The sequence below is a fragment of the Aptenodytes patagonicus genome, chromosome 6, assembly GCF_965638725.1.
Source record: "Aptenodytes patagonicus chromosome 6, bAptPat1.pri.cur, whole genome shotgun sequence".
Classification (NCBI taxonomy): Eukaryota; Metazoa; Chordata; class Aves; order Sphenisciformes; family Spheniscidae; genus Aptenodytes; species Aptenodytes patagonicus.
Window position 1 is genome coordinate 36,150,929 of NC_134954.1, and position 22,151 is coordinate 36,173,079.

At 46.2% G+C, this 22,151-nt stretch overlaps 1 protein-coding gene across 1 annotated transcript in view; it reads left to right on the forward strand.

The window, feature by feature from the left end:
- Positions 1–296: 296 nt before the first annotated feature.
- The window catches only part of ERBB4 (erb-b2 receptor tyrosine kinase 4), a 665,446-nt gene continuing 643,591 nt past the window's right edge, over positions 297–22,151 (forward strand). Inside the window, exon 1 of the mRNA XM_076342111.1 lies at positions 297–390. Within this exon, the coding sequence (XP_076198226.1) occupies positions 297–390 (94 nt within the window). The remainder of the gene's footprint in view (positions 391–22,151) is intronic.

The following is a 22,151-nucleotide window of genomic DNA, read 5'->3' on the forward strand; positions in this document are numbered from 1 at the left end:
CTCCTCCTCCCTTCTCCTCCTCCTCCCTTCTCCTCCTCCTCCTCCTCCTCCTCCTCCTCCTCCTGCTCCCTCCGCTCCGCTCCGCGCCGCTCCGCGCGTGCTGGCGTCGCAGCGCCCCGCGGCCGGCAACGGCGGCCGCCCCGTCGGCGCCGCGGCGCGCCCGCGGAGGGGCGGCGCTGGGGGCGGTGGCTCGGCGGCGGCAACTTTTGGGAGCCGGCGGCGGCAGCGCGGAGGCTGCGCGGGGGATGGCGGCGGCGGCGGTGAGGCGGCGGCGCTGAGGCAGCGGCGGCGGCGCGATGCCGGCGGCGGCCGGGGGGCTGCTGTGGTGGAGCTGCTGCGTGCTGGCGGCGGCGGCCGGGGCCCCGCGGGCCGCCGCGGCGGCGCAGGCAGGTGGGTGAGCGGCCCGGTCCGCGGAGAGGGGGTGTTGCGGGGCCGGCGGAGCGGCGTCCTCCCCCCAACTTCTCCGCAAGCCCGGCGGGGCTGCGGGCAGAGGATCCCCGTCCCCTGCGCGGGGTGCGGGAGTTTGTTCGGGTCCCGCGGAGAGGCGGCGGCCAGAGGGCGACAAGCCCTTGCGGGAGCCGCCGCGCGGCGGAGCGGAGCCGGTGGCCGCGGATCTTCGGCGCAGCCCGCCGCTTCCAGGCAGCAGCGTGGCAACACCATTATTATTATTATTATTATTGTTGTTATTATTATTATTATTATTAATAATAATAATAATGATGGTGTGTGCCGGGCTGGGGGTCCCGCCTCGAAGTCCCCCAGGGAGCGGCTGCCCTTTCCCGGCAGCAGCTATCGGGTGTCCCCGCTCGGGTGGCGGCTGCCCGGGCTCCGGGGGCCGCCCTCTCCCTGCCAAACCCCGGGCCGGGCGCGGTGTCCCCGCCGGCGGCAGCCGCGCAGGTCCCGCTGCCGCCCCGACGGGGCTGCGCGCTCCGAAACTTCGCGCTGCGCCGGGCAGGCGAGGAAGCTTCGCCCTTACACGTATACGTTGTGTCTATAAGGTGTGTCCAAACACTGCAACATAAACACAGGTGCCAAGTGTATTTGCGCACGGGGTAAAGCGAGCAGGCGGCTTGGAAGTTGAACTCGGAAAAGGAGCGTTTTCCTCCGGCAGGGTCTGCCGTGATTTTTTAACTTTCTGGAGGGAAACTTGCAGCGTTGGCTTGATTTTTTTTTTTTTTTTTTTTTTTTTTTCTTCCTCCTTTGGCGTCGGAGCAGCGCTCCCCGCCGCCGTAGTACGGGGCTGTGCTGGTGTAGTCGCCTGGGGAGGGAACCGGGATCGCCGCCCGCCGCATCGCGCTTCTCGGGAGCCTTTGTTGTGAATAAAACATTAAAAGGAAATCTCTTCAATCTTTGTAACTTTTCTTTTTTTTTTTTTTTTTTTTTCTTTTCCCCCTCCCTGGTGATGCAAAATTTATGATGTTTGGGCGGTATTGGTGCAACAGCTCATTCTCACAATTCAGTTTATATTTTGCGTCTTTATGTAACTGAGATGATATGCTTGAGACGTGAAAGAAGCGTGTCCCGGCTTTGCTTGCCTGGTTAGGCTTCGCAGGCAGTTTTGATCTTGGTGCACAGTTTACTTTTTTTCTGTGTGTGGTTGTTTCCTAATCCTTGAAATCAGGAGGGGTGAAACGCTGGGCGGCTGCTGCTGTTTTCTCTCGCATTTTCTTTTCCTGCGGTTTGAAATCGGTAAATCCCAGCTGAAGGAGCATTGAATTCCTTATTTCACAGGCTCTGGTTTGCCGTACCTTTTTGCCTGCCTCCCTGTTTACACGCAGCCTGTCTCTTCCCTTGACTTGGTACTTTTCTGTCTCAGACTTTCCCCGTAGCCTGCCCCGATTTCGGGCAGCAGCCGTCCCCACTGAGCTGCTCCCGTGCTCTCCAGCCTTCCTTCCCCACCGCTCGGATGTGGCTGTTGGAGCAGGCGATCACAAAGACGCTCCCTTGCTGGATTTATACCCCAGTGAAAATAAAAGGCATCGGTCCAGGGTCGCTCGCCTGCCTTCCTGCCACCTCTGGGGAAGCCTCCTGGATCTGTGCTGCAGAAAAGCCTCTGTACCCTGCAGTGTGCAAAAAAGAAAATCTGTTTATTAAAATAACGGGCTGGGAGTGACACTTGCTATTCAGAGGGGTTTGGACGCTACTGTGGGCGGTGGCAGCTATTAATGATAGATGCTTGCTGCTTGGCACTTGCTGAAATAGCGAGGCAGGCTGGACAGGTGAGCTTTGATTTGGAAGTATTTAGGACTCCCCAGAATTTGGGTTCTCCTGGCTTTTGGGGGTGTTAGGGTGGGGCCCTGGCTGCCACCTTCACTTTAAGCGCATCAAGGGAGATGACAACACCTTTGCTCGTGCAAGCAAGCTGTTGTCCAAACTTTCGATTTCATTATCCGGTGTCTGTTGGCTAAGATGCAAAGATGTGAATACATTGGGGTTTTTCAATTTCTTCTATCTCCATGCTTGGGCATATAATGTTTGCAGTGCACAGCTCAGCCAGGGTCATGTGAGCCAAACAGCTTGGGCTGTTACCTGGAAGCTGACAAGTCTTTCTTCTGCTTGGAAATTGCTGATAAATTAACTCCTTTTTCTGATATATGGGGCTGTTGAGTTGTTAAATAATTATAGCTAAATTAACTTAGTGCTGTTTGAAGTATTCAGCTGCTCTGAGAAATTAATTGTACTTCAAATATTTTTGCAGTGGTGGTTTGGTTTTTTGGTTTTTGGGGTTTGGTGTGTGGGGTGTTTTTGTTGTTTTTTTTCCAGTGAGGAGCATGTTCAGGCTGAGGTATGGGCAGGCTTTAATTTCATGCTGCTGCTCCTGTCCGGGTCATGTTGGATGGGACGTGCCACATGCCTTCGGAGAGATGCAGCTCCTCTCCTTTGCAGCAGCCCTCCTTGGCACCTCTCCCGTTTATTCCGCCACGATGTCTATTTGATGGTTAAAATTAGGCTGAGCTCCGAGTGCCTTTGCAAAGGCATGATAAATATTGACTGGGAGTTTCAGCCTGTAGCTGCCATCAGATGACTCAGTCCCTGCAAAGGGGATGTCCTGTCTCAGCCCTTTTACTGAAGGGGAGCGGGTGCTGTTATGACCCTGCGTCCCTCCTAGGAGTCCCGCTCCCCTCCCATGCATGTCTGGCTTCAGGGCTGTGGTGTGGGGGTCTGTGGGTAGGTCTCTGCATGGTAGCCAGGGCAGGCTGCCACTGTCCCTGCATGTCCCCTGAGTGCATTGCGAGCCAGTGGTGCTGCAGGGCAAAGGAGGCTGAATCTGGCCCTGCTGTTCGGGGCATCCCCAGGGAGCCTGGGGCAGCTTTGGAACTGGTTTGCACCGTGCAGCCTGTGTGCGTGCACCCGCCCTGCTGATACTGGCACTGCAAAGTGCCCGAGTGACTTAGTGGTGACTTTTTTCCTTTTTTTTTTTTTTTTTTAAGAGATGGTAATTGATGTATATGTTTATGGATTCTGGCACTAAGAGCTGTGCTTGTAATTAACATGAAAACGGTTATAATAAGGACCTGAAGTACATGCCTATGAGTAAACCAAATGAGACTTGGCATTAGCAGCTCACAAAGGGAGAAGCCCTTCTCTTGAACCCACACGGTAGCAAAGCGGGATGGGGAGCGCGGAAAGCCGTGTTGGGTCCCCTGTGAGTGCGGCAGCAGAGGGCCCAGCACCCTGCAGGTGCGCCGAGCTGAGCTGCAAGTGCTGCTTTGCACTCCTGGCCTTAATTTGTAATGCTGAGTTGTTCTGAAATGTGCCCTCAGTTTTCTAGCAGGAAATTAGCCACAGCCCTTAATTTAACTAAATATTTTCTTCTAGTTTTCAGGGGATGTTAAAGTTGGGGTTTTTTTTCCTAATTAAGTAAATTTAAGCAAACCACAGCAAGTTCAGTCACGCTGTATGTGAAAGTGCATCCTGTCATCAAGAGCATGCACATTTTCAAAGGCTTTATGGAAAAACAGCTTTATGCAAGTCACTGCCAGAGCTGGTGAGCTGCAGGGGTGGGTTGTGAGCCTTTGCTGCGGGGTGCGATGGGGTGTGAGGGGTGGTGTGCCTGCAGCCTTGCTGTGTGAGCATCTCTAGGTGGCAGCAGCCCCCAGGAGCTCCCAGGCAGGAGGACGCGCAGCCCAGTGTTGGAGATGTGATTCCCCGGGCTCTGGTCCCACTGTTCAGCACCCCCCCCGCACCCCTTTCCTGGGCCGGGGAGCTGCTTTTTGGGTGCCCAGAGGGGAAGAGGGGTGCAGAGAATCGCCTGTCCCTGGAGTCCTGTTCCCACCTTCCATGCCCTTACTTGCAGAATAGGGGGAGGTGTAATAATGTGCTGGGAGAGTGACTCAAAGACTGTGAAGTGCTTCAAATGAGCAAATGAAGCTGCTCAGGTGACTTCAAGGAGGAGTTAAGGATGATTTGATCGTGCTCAAAGGTGCTTAAAACCAGGAGCGAATTTCTAGGTTTATATTCTAGAGGACTTGTTAAGCTAACCAGTAAGTCAGGACCAGACTGATGACTGGGTACTGAAGGTAAACAAGTTCAAACTAGAAATGGAGTGCATGCTTCTAATAGTGTAGTAACTGTTGTGGCAAGCTAGGAAAGAAAAAAGATACCCTGTCACTAAGCACCGTTATAACTCGGATCGGATGGTCCTTCTAAAATACATGCACTTGCTCAAAAGGACGGTGTAGTCCATATGTTTCTTTTTTCTTTTTCTTAAATGTTCATTCTGGTCCTTTTCTCAAAATGCAGGTGCTTTAGCATCACAACGAACCCTCTCCTGATTTCTTTAGGACAGTAAGGGTGAGCTGGTGCTTGGTGGTTGGTATGGGGCAATATGATAATTCCCTGGAAGCTTCTGAACTTGCTTTGTGTCCTGCCTGCGCAGACAGGGGTGTAACACTGTGCAACCAGACATTTATGCTCTTAAGACTACTGCTAAGTGATGGCAGCTCTGTAGGAACAGCTAAGCCAGGTCTGCCCCCATGGACTTTGCCGCTCTCAGTGCGCTGAGGCAATTTTGCCAGGAAAGGGGTGGGGGCTTGTTCCTGGGATTTACTTCTTGCTGTGGCATGAGCGAAGGCAGGAGGAGGTGACCTCGGCTGGGCTGTTTCCCCGTGCATCACGTGTACTGATAAGTCCTTGGGGTGTGCGGCGAGCTTTTGTTTTCACTGACTTAAAGGTTTTCGTTTTGCAAAGAAGTGCAGGCTGCTGGTGGATTTTATGTGTGCCCATGTAGCTGAAGCTGAATTATCTCATGGGAGCACTGGAGTCTGCCAGAAAGATTCATCATTTCAGCAACTTTAGTTAATGTTTATTTAGCAACTTCTTGCTTTGGACGAACATTTTAAGCCGTGCTTGGTGGCAGCTTCCCCGTCATGAGCTGTGCATCCACGTGATAAATGGATGGTCTCATTTCTGCACTGTCTGCTACCTCTGCTGGGCATACGGGCACATGCCAAGCCTCCTGAAGTCTTTGAACAGCTGCTGCTATATATATATCCTTTTTTTTTTTCTTAGCCTGCCAGGGAAACTCGTCCTTCTTCCCACTTTGCATAAAGGGGATGCAAAGTCCAGGACAGATGAATATTTGCTTGCGCATCAGTGATACCTGAGGGCCTGACACTGGCAGGCATTTGGACAGAAAAGTCTGTAATTCAAACTACAGGAGCACATACTAGTCACACTGTAAACTTGTACTGTAAGAATACCAAGAATAAAATAGGTACGAGGAATAGAAATTCATACTGTAAGGACTTTGAGAAGTATTTCTGCTTTCCAGTGATAACTGCTTTTTGTTTCCATGCCTGAAGCCTATAAAATCTAGCTCCTGACAAAGGAGGAGGTGGGAAAATAAAGTAAATAAATGGGAAAGTAAGCCTCAAACTCTTAGTGGACGCAGTTCTTCTCAGAGCTATAAAAAATGACCACTTATCATATACTGTTTCTGTAAAGTCCTTTTTAGAGATTTCTAAGATCTACTCATTTTGTGTTTGTTTTCTCCTGAAGTCTGGGTAGCTGGGCATACAGTAACTGAATGGGCATTTATAACCTGATATGTCTTAATCTTTTCCTAATAAATCAGCGTTGCAACGTGAGCTCTTGTCACATGGTGACATGAGTCCTGCATCTCATAATTAGCTGGTGTTGAGTTTACAGAAATACAGAGCTTACAGAAATCTTCAAAAACTAGTCCGATCGGGCATCGGTCTTGGGGACCAGCCTGTAGCTGATGCCAGGGAGGGATGAACCCTTCCTCCCCAGCGGTCATGGCTAGTTTCCAGCTGCGTTGGGGTGATGCTGATGCACCCTTGCCTCCAGCAGTATTGACCCACTCCACCAAATGCAGGGAGCCCATTGCCTCCCTGCCATTATGTGGGGTGGTATCTCCCTGCCATAAACCTCAGTGTCTCCTTTTTTTGGAGTGTGCACCAAACCATCAGTGCAACTGGGAGAGTAAGAAAGTCAGGGAAATGGGGCCCAGCAGGACTTGGGGAGGGCACAGCCCCCGAGGTGCAGCTCAGCCCTGTGCTGGCAGTGGGGCCAGGGGCTGAGCTGCCCCATGGCAGGCAGGTCTCCATCCCAGGCCGTGCCCCCAGCGTGGCTGGGGAGGATGCTGAGCTGTGAGACATGCTGCTGACAGGTTTTAAATTAATGTGGGGAGGCTACTGTGGCACTGCAGGACATTATCTGACCCTTTGCCCGCAGCTGCTTGACTAAACTGCCTAATACATGTCTATTAAGAGCTGTGATACCTGACCTCTCTTTTTTTTCACCCCTCCCCTGAGTTTTGTGGCATTGTGATTCACGAAGGAAACAGGTCAGGTCAGAGGGAGGTTGAAGAAAAAAGCTTGCACGCTACAAAAAACCTAAACCACTTCTGAATAAAGTTGTGTTATGAATAAGTTGGAAAAGCCCAAAGCTCTGTGAAATGGCGATGCAGCCTTGGCTGTAGCATCGCTGAAAGAGAGCACACTACTCTTGTGTCCGGGGTCAGCAATGATACACTGGGTAAAGCTCTGAAACCTGCCCCTGTCCTACTGACTTTGGCATGGCTTGGCTCCTGCTGCTCATCCGGGCTTTTCCAAATGGTGCTCCTACACCTTCATCTCCCGTTTTCCCAAGAAGGCATCTCCTACAGCGCAGGTGTCCCTTGCTCGTGTTTGCAGCTTGGTGAGGTGCTGGAGCAGATACTGCAGATCTGCTTGCACGCTTTACATTTAAGCATGCGCTTAAATACCTTGGTGTGCAGAGCTGAATGTGCCGGGAGGAGACTTGCAAGGAGCATTTTGCTTGCTTGAACCCCAGCAGGCTGCTGAGGACCGTTTCCTGTGGACGTAGTTCCTGTGGCAGGAGCCGGCACTGGCAGGATGGAGCTGTTTTGGTGCGCAGACAGGAAGAAAAATCATCACACTTAACTTGATACATATCCTAATGTTCAATTTCCATTAATTGAAATTACGTTGAAATATCAGAACATTTTAAGCATAAAAGTTTATGTACCATGGTTAGTATGCTAATGGAATATTTTAGTAATCTTTTAAGGTTAGCCTCGCAGCCAGATGCAATGATAAGCATTTGTTTGTAAGAAGTTATTTTGCTTTAACCCCTTTTCCAAGAGCGTCCGTATACTGGTGACTGTTCATCGGCTGCGCAGTGGCTGCTATCCAGCTATAATTTTAAGATCTTTTTGATCCGATCCACCATGCAAAGTTTAATTGTGGATATTTTTGCTCATTATCTTTGGCAGTAAAAATGTATATATCTAAATTTAAATTGCTGTTTGCTGAGGATATGTGACAGTATTTAGAATTCAGTATTATTTTATTATCTCTTTGAAAGGATAAAAAAAGGCTCATTTATTTCAAGAGATATTTCTGTAGCGCATAAAAATACCAATGAAGTAGCTAACGTTTTCCAGTTGTTGTTGACTTCAAATTTAGCAACCATTGTCCCTGTTGATATATTTGATGCTCTAAAAATGTACTTGCCATTAAGTAGGAAGCTGAAGTGATTGGTAGGCAGATAATATTCTTTAGTAGCTATTAATAATGCTCAGAGGATGTGCGCATTGGAGTGTATGGAAAAAGCCATGGAATTATGTAGGAAGGAGGCAAAAACAATGTATATGGCTGCTTTATTTGAAAGCTGCCTTTATCACTCTCTGTATGTACCGCAGCAATTGCTGCCCAAGTGAGCACATTGTGAGCGGGAGAAACTGATACGCAAACAGAATGGTGTGCAGCTAATTTTGTTTAGCAAATTGAGATCTGATCCCCGCTATTTCATGCCCTCCGTGAGCTGACTCAGTTGCTCGTTGCAGCTTCCCGGTGAAATGCCTGGGGACCTGATTCTGCCGGGGGTTTTGGTGGTGTAGGGTGGGACTCGCTCCCCGTGGAGCCAGTGGAGCTCACAGGAACAAGGGAATTAATATCGTATTAAGAGAAAATGGAAATTTTCAAAACAAATGTAAAGCCATTGTGGCTTTTCTCTCTCCTTTTGTCTGTTCCTTGAGCCAGAGGAGGGCTTTTGTGCCGGTGCTGATCTGCCCCCAGATGCTTTGAGTTTCTTCCTGGATTTCTCCATGTGGAGCTGCTTCTTTGTCTCCCAGAGTTTACAGCTCCTCTTAAAATCACGCACGTTTGGGTCCTCTCGTGCAACATGTTTAAAACTGCTGCCAGCTCACACAGCTGCGCAGCCCTGGTGTCACCCAGGGGCTGTACTTTGTGTTGGGAAGATCATATTAGAAAAATGTAAAATTATTAGTCTATAAATAGTGGCGATAACTTTTACAGCATTTACATCGTCCTTGTGCTGCATAACACACTGAAGTCACGGGCTAGATTTGCTTCTAGTGTTGCTTCACGTGTCACTGTGAAACCTCATTATATCACGATATAAAAAGCAGCTGCTGCATTGATAATGTGCCTGCAGCATAGGTGGGGGGGTTCTTTCTGTTGTTGCTAACAGCTGTAGCGATGCCTTACATTTTCTGTGGCTCTGTCCAACTTCTCAGAAAGGAAATAAAAATCAGGTCTGTGTTGAATGTTCCTGGCTGCCCAAGGGTTTTGGTGTGCAGCTCGAACCTTTAATAAAATAGCTTTTAAGTAGCCTTTTATTAGCATTTACTTTCTTGTAGTAACTAAAGATTGGGGACAGAAGGAGAATGCTTTTTTTTTTCCTTCTCTTTTTGGAAGGTTTACAAATAGATTCACAGTGTTATTGGCTGCAAATTTCTTTGTGTTGATTTTATCCCAAGATCTTGGAGTTGTGAGAATCAGTCTTTGCATAAAGAAGGAAAAGCATCTTTAGCTGCTTTGAGTGCAGAGAAAAGTTAAAACTCCCGTAGCTTAAGGAACAGGGGGGAAAAAGTCCAAGAATTGTTTTTATAAGCAGTGGTTTTTAACTCATTTGTAAGATTTTATGCAGGGGCTGGTTGACTTACTGTTTTCCAATGTCTGGGAAATACTGCTGGTGACTTTGCATTTGGAAACATGGGTTTATTAAGACTCTTAATAGTTTTAGTCTTGATTGCTGCAATGACATGTGGTTAAGGCATTAAAATATATGGGTTATGCCTCATGCTACCGTAGAGCAATTACCGGGTAGGTGTCCTTTGATACTGGAAAATGATCTTGCCAAACTTCTGCTGTCAACTTGAATAATCTCGGTCTCGCTGAAGGCCCATAGAAATGAGAAAAAAGCATTGTGAATAGTCACTTTCTCCAAGTGAAGGCCACATGAAAGTGTGTGACTTCTGTAGGTCCTGTCTACCCCAGGTGGATCCTGTCCATTTGGGCAGAAAGCTTCTGCTCCAAATAGTGTTGATCCCGAGCTTTTCCTGGGTTAGAAGTGTCTAAATTGTCCTAGCTTATGCAAGAATTGCTGTGATACTTGTTTCCACTTGGGTTTTTGAGTCTAGCCTGACTTTTTTTTGCAGTGATGTGATAAAATGACATCAACTACTGGTACATTCATGACATCAGTGTTTGTAAGGGCATCCTTTTTGGCTCACTGATGACTGGGTCCTTCCTCCAACGTGGGAGCTTTGGCATTGAGTAGCCTCTGTCAGGTTTAGATTTGTTTGTGTTGCCTTCTGGGGCCAATTTAGGGTTTTTATTGTTTGTCCTTATGATGCCAGTGTCTGCTCGGGGCACGGATGGTGTTTAAGCACTTTATGGAGGCAGTGCTGCTGTGGGCTCTTGGAGGATGAGCGCTGGAGCAATGCCAGGCGAAGAGGAGGGATGCATTGCTACCTGGGTTGTTGCTCTTTGATTTGGATAGTGCTGATGTGAGCCAAAGTGCCGGAGTTTTTTGGGATCCCAGCTGACTCCTGCAGGACATGTCTAATGTCACCGAAGCTCACCTTACGTGTTTCTTAAACCAGTTGTTGATTGAATTCTCTGAGAACTCATATGAACTGGAGCATGCCTGTGTTTCTAGGAATACCTGGAATAAAACCCCTGTTTATTTGGAGGCACAGGCTCAGAGGCTTATTTTGCCAGGTAAAATAAGGCTTTCCTTGGGAGTCAGCAGTATGAGGTTGCTGGAACGGCATCACTTCTCAGATCACATGAGCCTGACTTAGTAATATTGAGAAGGGTCCATCTGGGCGCCAAGTAGTATGGGGCCTTTGTGGCATGCGAAGATGTGATAGAAATAAACATAAGCAGCAGGTACCAAAGTACCAGGGAAGGGTGGAGAGAGGAGCAAGCGCTACCTCAGAGTCTCTCTGTGGTCTAAGTATAGGTGTGATGGATTAAATGCAGGCTTGAGGGCATTGGAGTTGCTTTTTCCTGGGTCTCTGCAAATGTGTGTATGGCTCAAGGACTGTGATATCAGGTCTTTCCACCAACAAGTGTCCTGAGGGAGCTGGCAGTTACTACCTCGTCGATAGTCGTCGTTTTTAACACTCTACTTCATTTCTTTCCCAGCAAGTGTGGGTTTCAAACAATATGATTACTTATGGATTTGTAAGTCAGAAATAGCTTGGTAATTGCTATATTGCTTTGCCTACAGTAGCAACAAGCATCTTAAATTTAATGCATCATCCACACAGAAAATTGATATTTGGCCAAAACTCGAGGCCTCTGACAGCTAATCCTAAAGAGCTTTTGGTTGACATGTAAAATAGAGACTTGTGGATGACATTCACAGGAAAATTGATGGTCTTTAGGATTATTCCATAAAAGAAAAATACTCCTTATGATTGGCTAAAAATACCTGAGGACGATTACATTTACATGGAAACCTCTCCTTAGAGGTCAGCAGTGTGAAGGCCTGGGACACTAACTGCTTGGATCACATGCAAAAAGCCTGTGCCACCTCATAATTCAAAGCCTGAATTTTGCCTGATCTTCAGGGTTCCTCTGATGAAACCACACTCATAAGCTGCTGACTGGCTTGCTAGTAGTAGGTTTCTTCTAATGTGCTTTTGCGTTGATTTTCCTCCCTAGAATACGACCTAAGCAGCAAGAATGCCCCAGAACAAGTCTTCCTCTGGAAAAATTATAATAATGAACTTGCCAGTGTTTCTGATGAAGATATCTGGCATGTTTGTACAGATACATGTGCCTGCATTGATTATATATTTTGCTGTCCATTGCAATTTAAAGGACTAGAAGCTTCATCAGAGAAACTTGTGGCTCAGTTTGGTGGGCACGTGCTGCTTTATGCCAGGGTTGTGATGTTCTTTTTTTGGGTGAATACACATTTCAGCATGTTTTGTCAATATTTGGTTTTGAGTCAGTAGGTCTGGATGACTTTGTTTCAAAACTACTCAATATCTATTTATTAAATATAGTGCTTGTGTTCAACAGAAAATGTAAGACCCAATTTCAAAATTAGGCCCACACAATTATGCAATCAGGTAATCGCGCGTGTAATTGCTTGCACAAATGGTCAGTTAGATGTGTAACTGTCCATTTGCATGCAAAATTAACCAATTTTGCAAATTGGGCTTTGAATATTCATGGTAGAAAACACAGCTTTCTAGAGATGGCTGTGTTGTGTCGCACCTTCCCCTTCTATTGGTGTCCTCCCTTTATGAGCCTTGTGCATTTTGTCTTTGCTTAAATGTTAGTAAGAAGCTGCTGGAAGTGAAGGAGAAAAGTCTTTTCCCTTTGAAACTTAATACGTATCGGTACACTTTCAATGAGTTAAAAAAAAAAAAGATGAGTGACTGATGAGGAGTACTCCTGAAATACAGGTTGTGGCACAGTAGTTCATTACTGTGCAAAAAGCATGCTAGAGGCTTTGCCGGATTGGTATGGATAAGCACTGGATAAAAAAAATACGGAAAGCCAAAAGCCACTTGCAGCTATGTGGAGGTGTTCAGTGAGCAGGCGGCAGGTTGAACAGTAAAGCTGTGGATGCAAGTGCTCCTTCGGCTGCTTTGCACACAAAAGGTGCTTGTCTGTGTTCAGCCGTCAGCAGTTTGTTGCTGCCTCCTCTTAGGGATGGTGCTCTCCTCTACAGATGTAGAGTGCGATTCTTATATTGCAGTCTTGTATTACTTGTACAGTAGATTTTAATAGCACTGCAGCTGAGGTTGGTAATGCTGTCTGTGTAATGCATGCAAGCGAAGCGTTGGGGAGGAGTACAGTGGGTAGCCCATGTGCCAAAGGCTTACTAATTTAAAGCCAAAGATGGAAAGAAAAGGGTGTGATGCCAAGGAGTGATGTGACATATCCACCCTTGTACAAGTCAGGGGCAAAGCCAAAAGCAGCATTGGGCTCTCCTGACTGAAGTCTAGCACGTCTGGGTTTTGCTTTCACTGTGGCATTGTGCTCTGGATCTGTGACAGTTGTTGAAAGGGCCGTGAAGGGGGTGTGTGTGTGTTACACCTCTGTGTGTGTATTAAATTTAAGACCTGCTAACATACAGGCAACGTCATTGCTCTGGAATTTACTGTTTTGAAAACACGTAATGTGATGCTTTTGCAATGGCAAAAGCAATTGTTTGATTTATATATTTTTATATATATACATACACACACTTAAGAGGTTTTTTTGTTTGTTTTGTTTTTGTCTGGTGTGCTGCCAAAATATTTCTCTTCAATGAAAGAGTTCAAAACCATAGCTGAAGAATCTGTAGAAATACCCGCAACCACCACTTTGCAGTTAGTGCAAGCTCTCATTCATCTGGCACGGTCCCTGGGTGCTGGCATGAGCAAGGTCTTCGGTCACTATGGCCATGGCCACTCGGTGTGTCAGGAGAGGGAGAATTAATGTCATCTCCCAAGAAAAACAGAAGAATTGTGTAACTGGCTCACGTGTGTAGGCTGTAACCCCCAGAGATACATGGTGATGATTTCTTAGCAAAATTTGGCTCTGCTTCCAAGGAGGCAGTACTTGTTTGTGCCTTTAGAGAAAGGTGTGCGCTTATGCCTCTCTCCAGACTGGGATGAAGGAAATACTGTTGTCCAAACTGTTCCCACAGAGCGGGGAGCCATGTTGCCATCCAAGGCGTCATCTGACTGCACCATGCTTCCCAGTCCAAATCTCTAGTGCATGTGCCCATTTTAGGGCTTGGTGTGGCAGTTTCTCACACGTGAGAAGGTGGATTTGGCTGAAATCTTTAGGATTTGTTGTCTGGGACCCCAGAGTTTTGAAACTCTGAATGGGAAAAGCTACAGGCTAGCAAAGCCTTCAGGCCTGACCTGGGGCAGCAGGGTGAGCATAGGTGGGCATTATAAATTAAATATGTATTTTTTTTTTTTAAAAGTACTTTGGATGGAGTTTTGCCTTGCAGCGTCAACAGCAGCTGCGCCCCTATGCTTGCCTGGGGCAGGATGCGTGCTCCTGTGCAAAGTGCCCATAACTCCTGTGTAGGTGAGTTGAGAAGCAAAAGCTGTTTCTCATGTGAACCTCCTCATTAAAACCTGGCCTTTTGAGCCCAACCCCCCCCCCCCCCCCCCCCCCCCGACTTTCTGTGAGAATGAGCTTTCTTAAGTAGTTATCTGCAAATCACGTCTGCACTCTGTGCTTTCCAGCATCTTGTTGTCCAGGCGTGACTGCAGCCACCCTCTTCTTGGTGTGCTTCTGCTGCTGTGCAGGAGAGGGGTTATTCGACAGACCTGCGTGATACCTCCATTCCTGCTGTTGCGGTGCTCCCTCCTGCCAAGGGATTTTCCACAAGGAGATATTTTCCACAAGGAGACACCTAATGTGCACGTGGGATGGATGCTTTCACTGGAGCGTAAAGTGGGACCTTGGTTTCACTCTGGGTTGTCTTCGCAAAGCAATGGTACGCTGAACCTGGGAAGGATTAAGCAGGAGTGTATTAAGGTCACTTTTTATTCCTGAGCGAGGGGTTTATGTCCTCTGTGCGTATTAATTTCACAGCTTGGGACATGGTAGAAAGGAGAGCAAATAAGAGTGCAAGCGCGTTGGGTAGCTTCGGCAATTGAACTGGAAGAGAGAGCTCAGACTAAAAAGGTGCCTTTCCCTCCAACAGTGCATTAGCACGGCTGCTGTAAAAACAGTGAAAAGATCTAAGCCCTAAACTCCAAAATGACCAATATTGTATTTTTATTTTGTTTATGCCTGCTTGGCATTTAATTCATTTTGGCTGGTGTTCATGGGAGGTTATGGGGAGGAAGAACAGGGAGTCACAGGTTGCTGTATGCAAAACTTACATTTTTCATGTCTTAAATGCATATAAGCCAGAGCCTGAAAAACTTCCTCATGCCTTCCCAGCAGCTTTGATGAAGGTTACACATCCACAGAGGGTGAAGGAGATGGCATCAGAAAAGCACAGTTTGTAGCTGAGCTGCAGCCAAAAACACAGGTGAAGGGTTGCCCCTGAAATGATGTTTGAATGAGGCAGCCAGGAGTGATGTCGGAGCATGTGAGGCTTGTTGAGCTCTGTCTTGGCACACTGCGTGCTCCTCACCTGGCTTGGCAAAGCACATAGGGGTTGTACCTACAAAGGAGTTGCTGTGGTGGGGTGAACGTAGCTACATGTTGTATATCAGCTGCTCTACAAGAACTGCTGAGATATGTGTAAAAAAAAAAAAAAAAAAACCAAAAAAACCAAACAACAAAACCAAACCAAAAACCAAAACCAAACCACAAAACAAAAAAAAACCAGGCATGCTTTTTACTTCGTTTGTAAGGGTATGGTAACCTCCCTTGCTTATTTAGGCATCAGCTACCCCATGTGTTTGTCTCAAGACCTCTAAAGCACTTTTGATAAACTAAAAATCCTATGACTTCTTGCAGGATGCGCAGGCAGTCCTTCCAAATTCCAGTGCAGGTGATTATTGCATTTTCTTTATTCCTCTGTGTAGATACCTATCAGCTTTCTTCCTTCGGGGAGGACGGGGCCTTGGTAGCGGATTTGTGGGCAGGGGTTGGTGGCTCCTTGGTGGTAGCTGTGGGTTGGTGTTGGTGGACCTCTCGGAGCATTTAGATGTTGCTGGAAAGGCTTTGGTGGCCATCTGTGAACACCAACTCGCCTTTCTGCTGTTGACACCTTGAGGATTGGATAGAGTCTTGAAGACTTGAAAGCTCTCCAAAGGCATGAATTTCTGGTCCATGGTCTCGGTTCAGGCTGATGTGATGGACAGTCTTTTGAGTTAAGGTATAAATCCATAAAGCATTTTGGGATAGAAAAGGATAAAAAATGTGCTGTGTAAATTATAATTCTAATTATATTATCAGCAGAAGAGCTAATAGCAGTTGCTATGGAGCAAGGATAGCTATGCTCTGTTACAGATACTGCTGCGAGAAAACGCAGATGAAAGGTTTAAAGTGTGTTACCCAGTGATACCTGATGTTCAGGAGGACACAGGACCACTCTCTTCAAAGTCGTGTGTTGGTCCCATGGGCGAGAGTTGGTTGTGTGACTTAGAAGCACTGTGGGCTCCGTGGGTTGTCAGGCTTGACCCCACAGGTGGGTGAAAGCCAGCCCCATGGGGAGCTTGCAAAAGCCTTTTTGCATTCCTGTCTGGGTCGTTCTGCCTCCTCCTGAGTCACCGCTGCAACTTCCATAGGCCAATTTGATACAGACTCGCTTATCTCTTAATCTGGCTGTGAAATAAAATATTAGAGGTGAATTAGATCTTTTTATTAAGGCAGTTCTGGCTTACTGTTAGCGACCTAAAAATAGGCTGTGGATATTCTTGATTTTCAGAGGTATTAGCCTACCTTTAAAAAACAAGTAAGAAATGTGGTATTTTATACACAGCTCTCAGCGCTGTATGGAAAAAAAAAAGCAGAGTACAGTGCAGGAAAACTGATTTATCATCAATTTATTGCTTGGAGCTCTAGGCAAACTCATCTCAAGACAGAACAGAGATCTATAAAATCTTTTCATCTGAAACTATGAATTAAATTGGGAGGAACTGCTGATGAGAGACCAGCACCAACCCTTAAACCAGGCAGGCTTTTGGGAATGGGTTTCCTGGTGCAGCAAGGGGAGTAGGAGGGATGATGCTGACTTACACCAGCCGAAGATATGGAGCTTAATTTCTTACTACCCTATTTCTTTCCTTAATGTGAATCTGGCTTACGCAGGAGCAAGCCTACAATACTCCCCCCACCCCCTCCTTGATTTCAGCATAAATTTTCCTTTCTTCATTGGCACGGTTTGTTAATCTTGCAGTTTCTTTTCCTGACGTGTACTCTTTTCTTCTATTGTGTGTGTGGATTCTTAAACCTCCTAATAACTTGCCTTTTTCAGCAGGAAGCCTCTGAAAACAAGCTGATGCATCTCAGTTGTCAGATCGCTATATAAATAAATAAAACCTGTTCATATATTCCTTTCAAAGAAGTGAGTGAGACCATGCTGAAGAACTCTCTCCCCTGCTTTTTTTTTTGTACTGGGGGGAAGCTGTATTATGTCAGCAACCTGTAATAAATAGCACTGCAATGAGAAGCAACAGCCTCATTCACCTTGCATCCATGCAGAAATAACTAAGCTCTCTTCCCATGCCTTGGAGATAAAAAAAAAAGAGAAAGAAGGGGAATTAAAGAAAAGAATTGACCTTGGCTTGCAGTCGCTCCCGTACTACCAGGGAACAGTCTACCAGCAAGAGATTGAAGTTTTGCTGGCTATTCTTGCAGGTGGCATGTTGCCTGTGTTACTGCAAGCTATTCAGCCTGGAGTGCATGAAGTACGGTCCGTGTCTTTCTCCTGCTGCCTGAAAGTGTAGTAAGCTGAACTCTTAATTGGCAAAAGACAGAGGTTTGGGAGGCTTAAATATTTCAATGGGGGAAAAAAAAAAAGGTTTATACAATAATGAGGCACAATGTAGTCAGACCACTTCTCTGTAGTCTTATTTTTTTTATGTCCTTGATTTGTCACAGTTTATTATGAAGTTAAAGTAATTTGGAAGCTTTCTTGTAAATTAAAGTGGATAGCAAATTAAAGGGGGAAAAATGTAAAAGGCCTTTTAGAGAGCTGGTGGAAGACAGACTGATGGAAATGTACTTCTGTACATCTTTTTGTAAAACTTTGTTAAATCTATGGAGGGTTTTCTTTTACTTTCTCATTGGGTATTTGATTTTTTTTTTTGTTTGCAAGAGGCATTGGGGAAGAAAGAATCTTATGTTGTTAGGGTTATGTGTTGATTTTATATCAGCAAGTGTGTCCCCTTTCCCTATCCGTACTCTCTGGCTCTTCCTCTCTCTGCTGGGATAGAAAGAAAGTTTCTAGGGGTTGGGAATGGGGAGATAGAAGGAGAAGAAACACCAGGAGGATCGTTTTCACATTTCTCCTTTGCCCCCTGTGGACCCGACCCCATGGGTGCACAAGCTCTGCTGGCTTTGGGTGCCTGTGCCCCTCTGCTGTGGGTCCGGATCCAGCCCCGTGCCCTGCTGCATGGGATGTCATGGGCACCCCATGTCCCCCCTTTGGGTAACCTTTAGTGGGAGCTGCTCATCCCTGAGTAATAGCCCAGCACTTGCTGCGGCATCCGGGATGTCGGGATGACTAAACTCCTCCTTTGGTTTGCCTGGGAAAGGCCAATGGTAGCTGTTACAGTGTTTTAGCATCAGGTTACTTCTGAGTGCAGCCCTGGTATTGTTTTTAGTGTGCGTATACATCTGCCTGTCTGTTGTCTATATATGACTGCCCATGCATGTGTTGGAGACAAGGGAGAATAGCTCTTGCCTGCAAAAATGTGGTTTCCCCTAGCAAGGTGAGGAGGGTGCAAGGATGCAGTGGGAAGAGAGCAACAGGGGAGAGAAAACACACACACCTCTTTTTTTTTTTTTTTTTTGAGCCCTTTCAGGCAAGCTTTGCTTGCTGAACATCATTGGCTGGGTCATCCTGAAGTAAATACAGTTATTGGCCCTGCCCCTTGCTGAGCAGAGGACATGTGCCCGCCTGGTGTCGGTGAAATTGCATGCAGTTATCTCCCCCAGCAGTGCACCTAGTCAAGGCTCCTTGTGGTAAGAAAATGCAGGGTTTTCAGCAGGAAAGCCTCACTTCCCACTGCTGGGAAGGGCTCTGGTCCCTGTCAGCTTGTCAGAAGAAATAGATACATGCATCTGGTCAGCAGCTGCATACCTCTGTGAAAGTGCATCCTTTTCACTTAGCGGTGCCACCTCCCCAGAAATCACACTCCTCTGTTGGGGTTTTGTGTGGGCTGCCCAGGCTCACCCTTTCCCACCAGCCGGGAGCAGAGATGCTCCATGGGGAGGAGTCAGGACCTTCCTGAAGTTCAGCAGGGTAGAGCAGGGGCACAGGGTGGTCCAGTGAAAGGTAGGGGAGCAGGATGCGAGGCACACTGGCAGCATGGCCCAAGGGAGGCTTCGGGACAGAAATGCAGGGAGGAAAAGAGCTTTTTTTTTTTTTTAATTAAGTCTCAATATGAGAAGAGTAGGGCACTTAACCCTTTTTCCTTGCACTTTCCCAGATCCAGGGGATGGGAAGATGTGCACTAAAAGCAGTTCTCACCCTGCTTCTATTTCTTGGTGGGGTAAAATTTTCTTGCAGCAGTTTCTTTGTTATAAATTCATTTGATATTTGGTCTGTAAGTAGTAAAAATAATGAAGCCATTTAGTATTTCTGGGGATGCCACATGTACTTCTGAAAGTATTTTATTACGGTTCAGCATTAGTTAATGGATGCTTACAATAAACCGTTATACTCGGTTGCCTCTCCTTTCTTTCTACTGAGCATTTTTCTTTAACGCGGAGTACCATGCTGTTTTAGGTCATATGACACTTAAAACATCATGTGGTGGTAATTTGCAGAGAAAGAAGGATAAACACACGTATGTGCTACTGGAGCAGTGCTGCCTGCTAGCTGTCCCGTCTCTGTGACAGAGTTGGGGTTGGGACGAGGAGGTGGTTGTTGCTCTCTGTCCTGCCTTGGGGCCTGGGAGGATGCTGCCCATGTTGGCTGAGCTCACCTAGATGTGAAGATGGGTGTTCCTCTGTCCTTGGCTTTGTAGCTGGGTCTGGTGGGTAGCCTGTCTGGGTAGCTGGCTCTTGTTAGACCTACAGTAACTTCAGCATCACTGGGGTCGGGGTAGGCTGTTTTTGTTGAACTTGGCCACAAAATGCAGATTTGGAGCACTTGGACAGATGCAATGTGCTCTGCAATCATCCAGAATTTACTTTCTAAAGGAACCCGGCTAAAAATAAATAGAAGAGGTTCTTTATGTCTGCCTATTTTTTTCTTTTCTTCTGTACAATGGTATAGAAGAAAATATTTGGCAGGTCAAAACACTTTTTAAAATCTAGCTACTCTTTCCAGTGTTACATTGTTGAGTGTTTGTTAATTAACACAACGACTGGGTTATGATGGAACTACAGGACTCTTATCTGAAGGCAAAGCAATTGGCAAATGGATTCATTATGATCAGAGCAACTCTAATGAATGCTAAATTAATTCATAATAATGTGTCACTTAAAATCAAATGTTAAGCATATTGTTAATAATTACAGATGCACTTTTACGTTATCTACTTTTAATATTATTGCTTTTTACTATGTATACCAGAGGGCCAGCTTTCCAGTACCTGTCTTTTTACACTGATAATTCCAGACTTCTATAGCTGCAAATAGCTTAATTACCTATTTGTCTCTTTTACAGTAATTAGATACATGAGTGTGAAAGCTAGGAAGTTCATGTAAATATATATAATTTATTATGGAGATTCTGTAACTGCAGGTTGTTACATAAAAGTGACAGTGTAATTAATGAGGATGGTCTCTTGCCTTGCCATCTTTCATGGGAGAAAGGGGAAGGGAAAAAGTCAAACATTTCCACAGTTACGATTAATACAATATCTGTGGTTAGTTATTACAGTTATTTGAGAACACAAAGTGATTACTTTTAAATAAAATTACATATTTGATACTTAGCTTTAAAATAGTGCCTGAAACCAGTTTTGTACACCAAACCCAGCTCTGAGTTGTCTTGCTTGTATTTGTGGCTTTGTAACCATCTTTTCTTTTTTTGTTGAATTAGTTTTCTTGCTTACCTGGCAATTTAAAAATGGAAGCTCTTTTTAAAAAAAAAAAATTGTCTTAAAGTCTGAGATACAGTAGTGGCAGGTGAGAGGGTAGCAGGCATATCCCAGTAAGGTGAGACAGGACAACGTGTCCTATCAAATGCCTTCACTATTTAAAAACACCCATTGCACCATGCTTTAGGACTCAAAGGTGTTTGTTTAATACTTGCTCTCCCATCCAAAGCACTTCAGTATTCTCCTTCCTCTGGTCCCAAAGTACTCATGATGAGGCCATTTGCCATATAGAAGGCGTTGATGTATATGCTGTGTCTGTGTGTTTCCCAGCATTGCTTGCCCTGGCTGCCTGGGGACAGGGACCCTTGGAGGATGTCACTGGAAACAGCAAAAAGTAAATTAAAAAATAAGTGGTATTTCAACATGGCTAGAAAGAGCAAAAAGTTACCAGGGGCCTTAATGGGCGTTTGGTACAGTGTTTAGGTTTCAGTGCATCATCACGGATCTCACACTTTGCTTTACTTACACGTCTATGTCGATATGTGCATTACGATTGAATTGTCTGTGGTGTTGGGGCATGCCGTGGTCCAGTGCAGCCTATTGAAGGGGAGGTGTCCCGGTGTGATTTCATCTGGCCCAGTGAAGTGCTTTTGGCGCAGAAGGCATCGCCCTTGGCTTATGCTGCTGTGCCGCAGCCATGCTCTGCCGAGAGCAGCAGGGCTGGTTTCTGCTCAGATCGGCTCATGCTTTTAGATCTCACCAAGAGCAAAAGTGTGTATTTTTTTTAGAAAGGAAAAAAAAGGAATGCTCATTCTGTTGGTGGAAAATAGTGATCAATAGTAATTAACTTGCACCATCTTATTTCTTTCCCCTCTGCGAGGAGTGTGTTAGTGCTGGTTTTGCAGAGCTGCAGAGCGCGGGAGGTGCAGCAGTGCTGCCTCCTGCTCTGACGACTCTTCCCTTTTTGAGCTTTGGCAGCAAAACCTCTACCAGGAAGGTGGCCGTGAAATCTCTTGAGTTACAGCTGCTGCAAGGCAGTGCCTTGGAGGGGTGTTTCTATTTTGTCTTTTTTCCCCTCCTGCAAATGGTGGTGTGGAAGCAAGAAGGAAGGCTTCCGTGGGCTGTGCCTCCAAAGGTCATATAACACTTTGTTTTCCCCGACATGACACAGTGTGACAGAACAAAGTATTTATCTTGTGTACTTGTCAACTTCGTTCTGCCAGCTCCGAAATGATGAAATACTACCGAATATGCTGCTGCTTGTTTCCTTTAGGGACTTGAGCTGATTTGTTTAAAGTGTTGTCTGCACCCAGTAAATGCTTCATTTATTACAGCTGACACCTGAAAATGTCTGAGGGAAATGTATCAAGGCATCATGCAAATATTATTTTCTTTATTTGCTGTTGTTTACTTATGTCCTAATATAAATGCAGTCCGTAATGATAAATTGTGTTCCTTGAGGGTGCCACCTGTGTGTGTGTGTGTTTTGAACTGCTGTGGTGAGATTTCTGGAGATGCGCTCTATTTCCATCAGAAAAATGCATTTTGACTCCTGATGGGGTTAGCTTAACTGTTAATTATCACGGTGAGTCACTAATGAGCTCTTGCCTCAGGACCTTTTTATGGCCTCTCCTCAAACTTTTCCCCATTACTTGTTCTGATGCTTAAGTGAAAATAAAAATAGATCTTTTGCAAAAGGGGTGCGGGGGGAAGTGAATGTTTGAGATGGTGATGT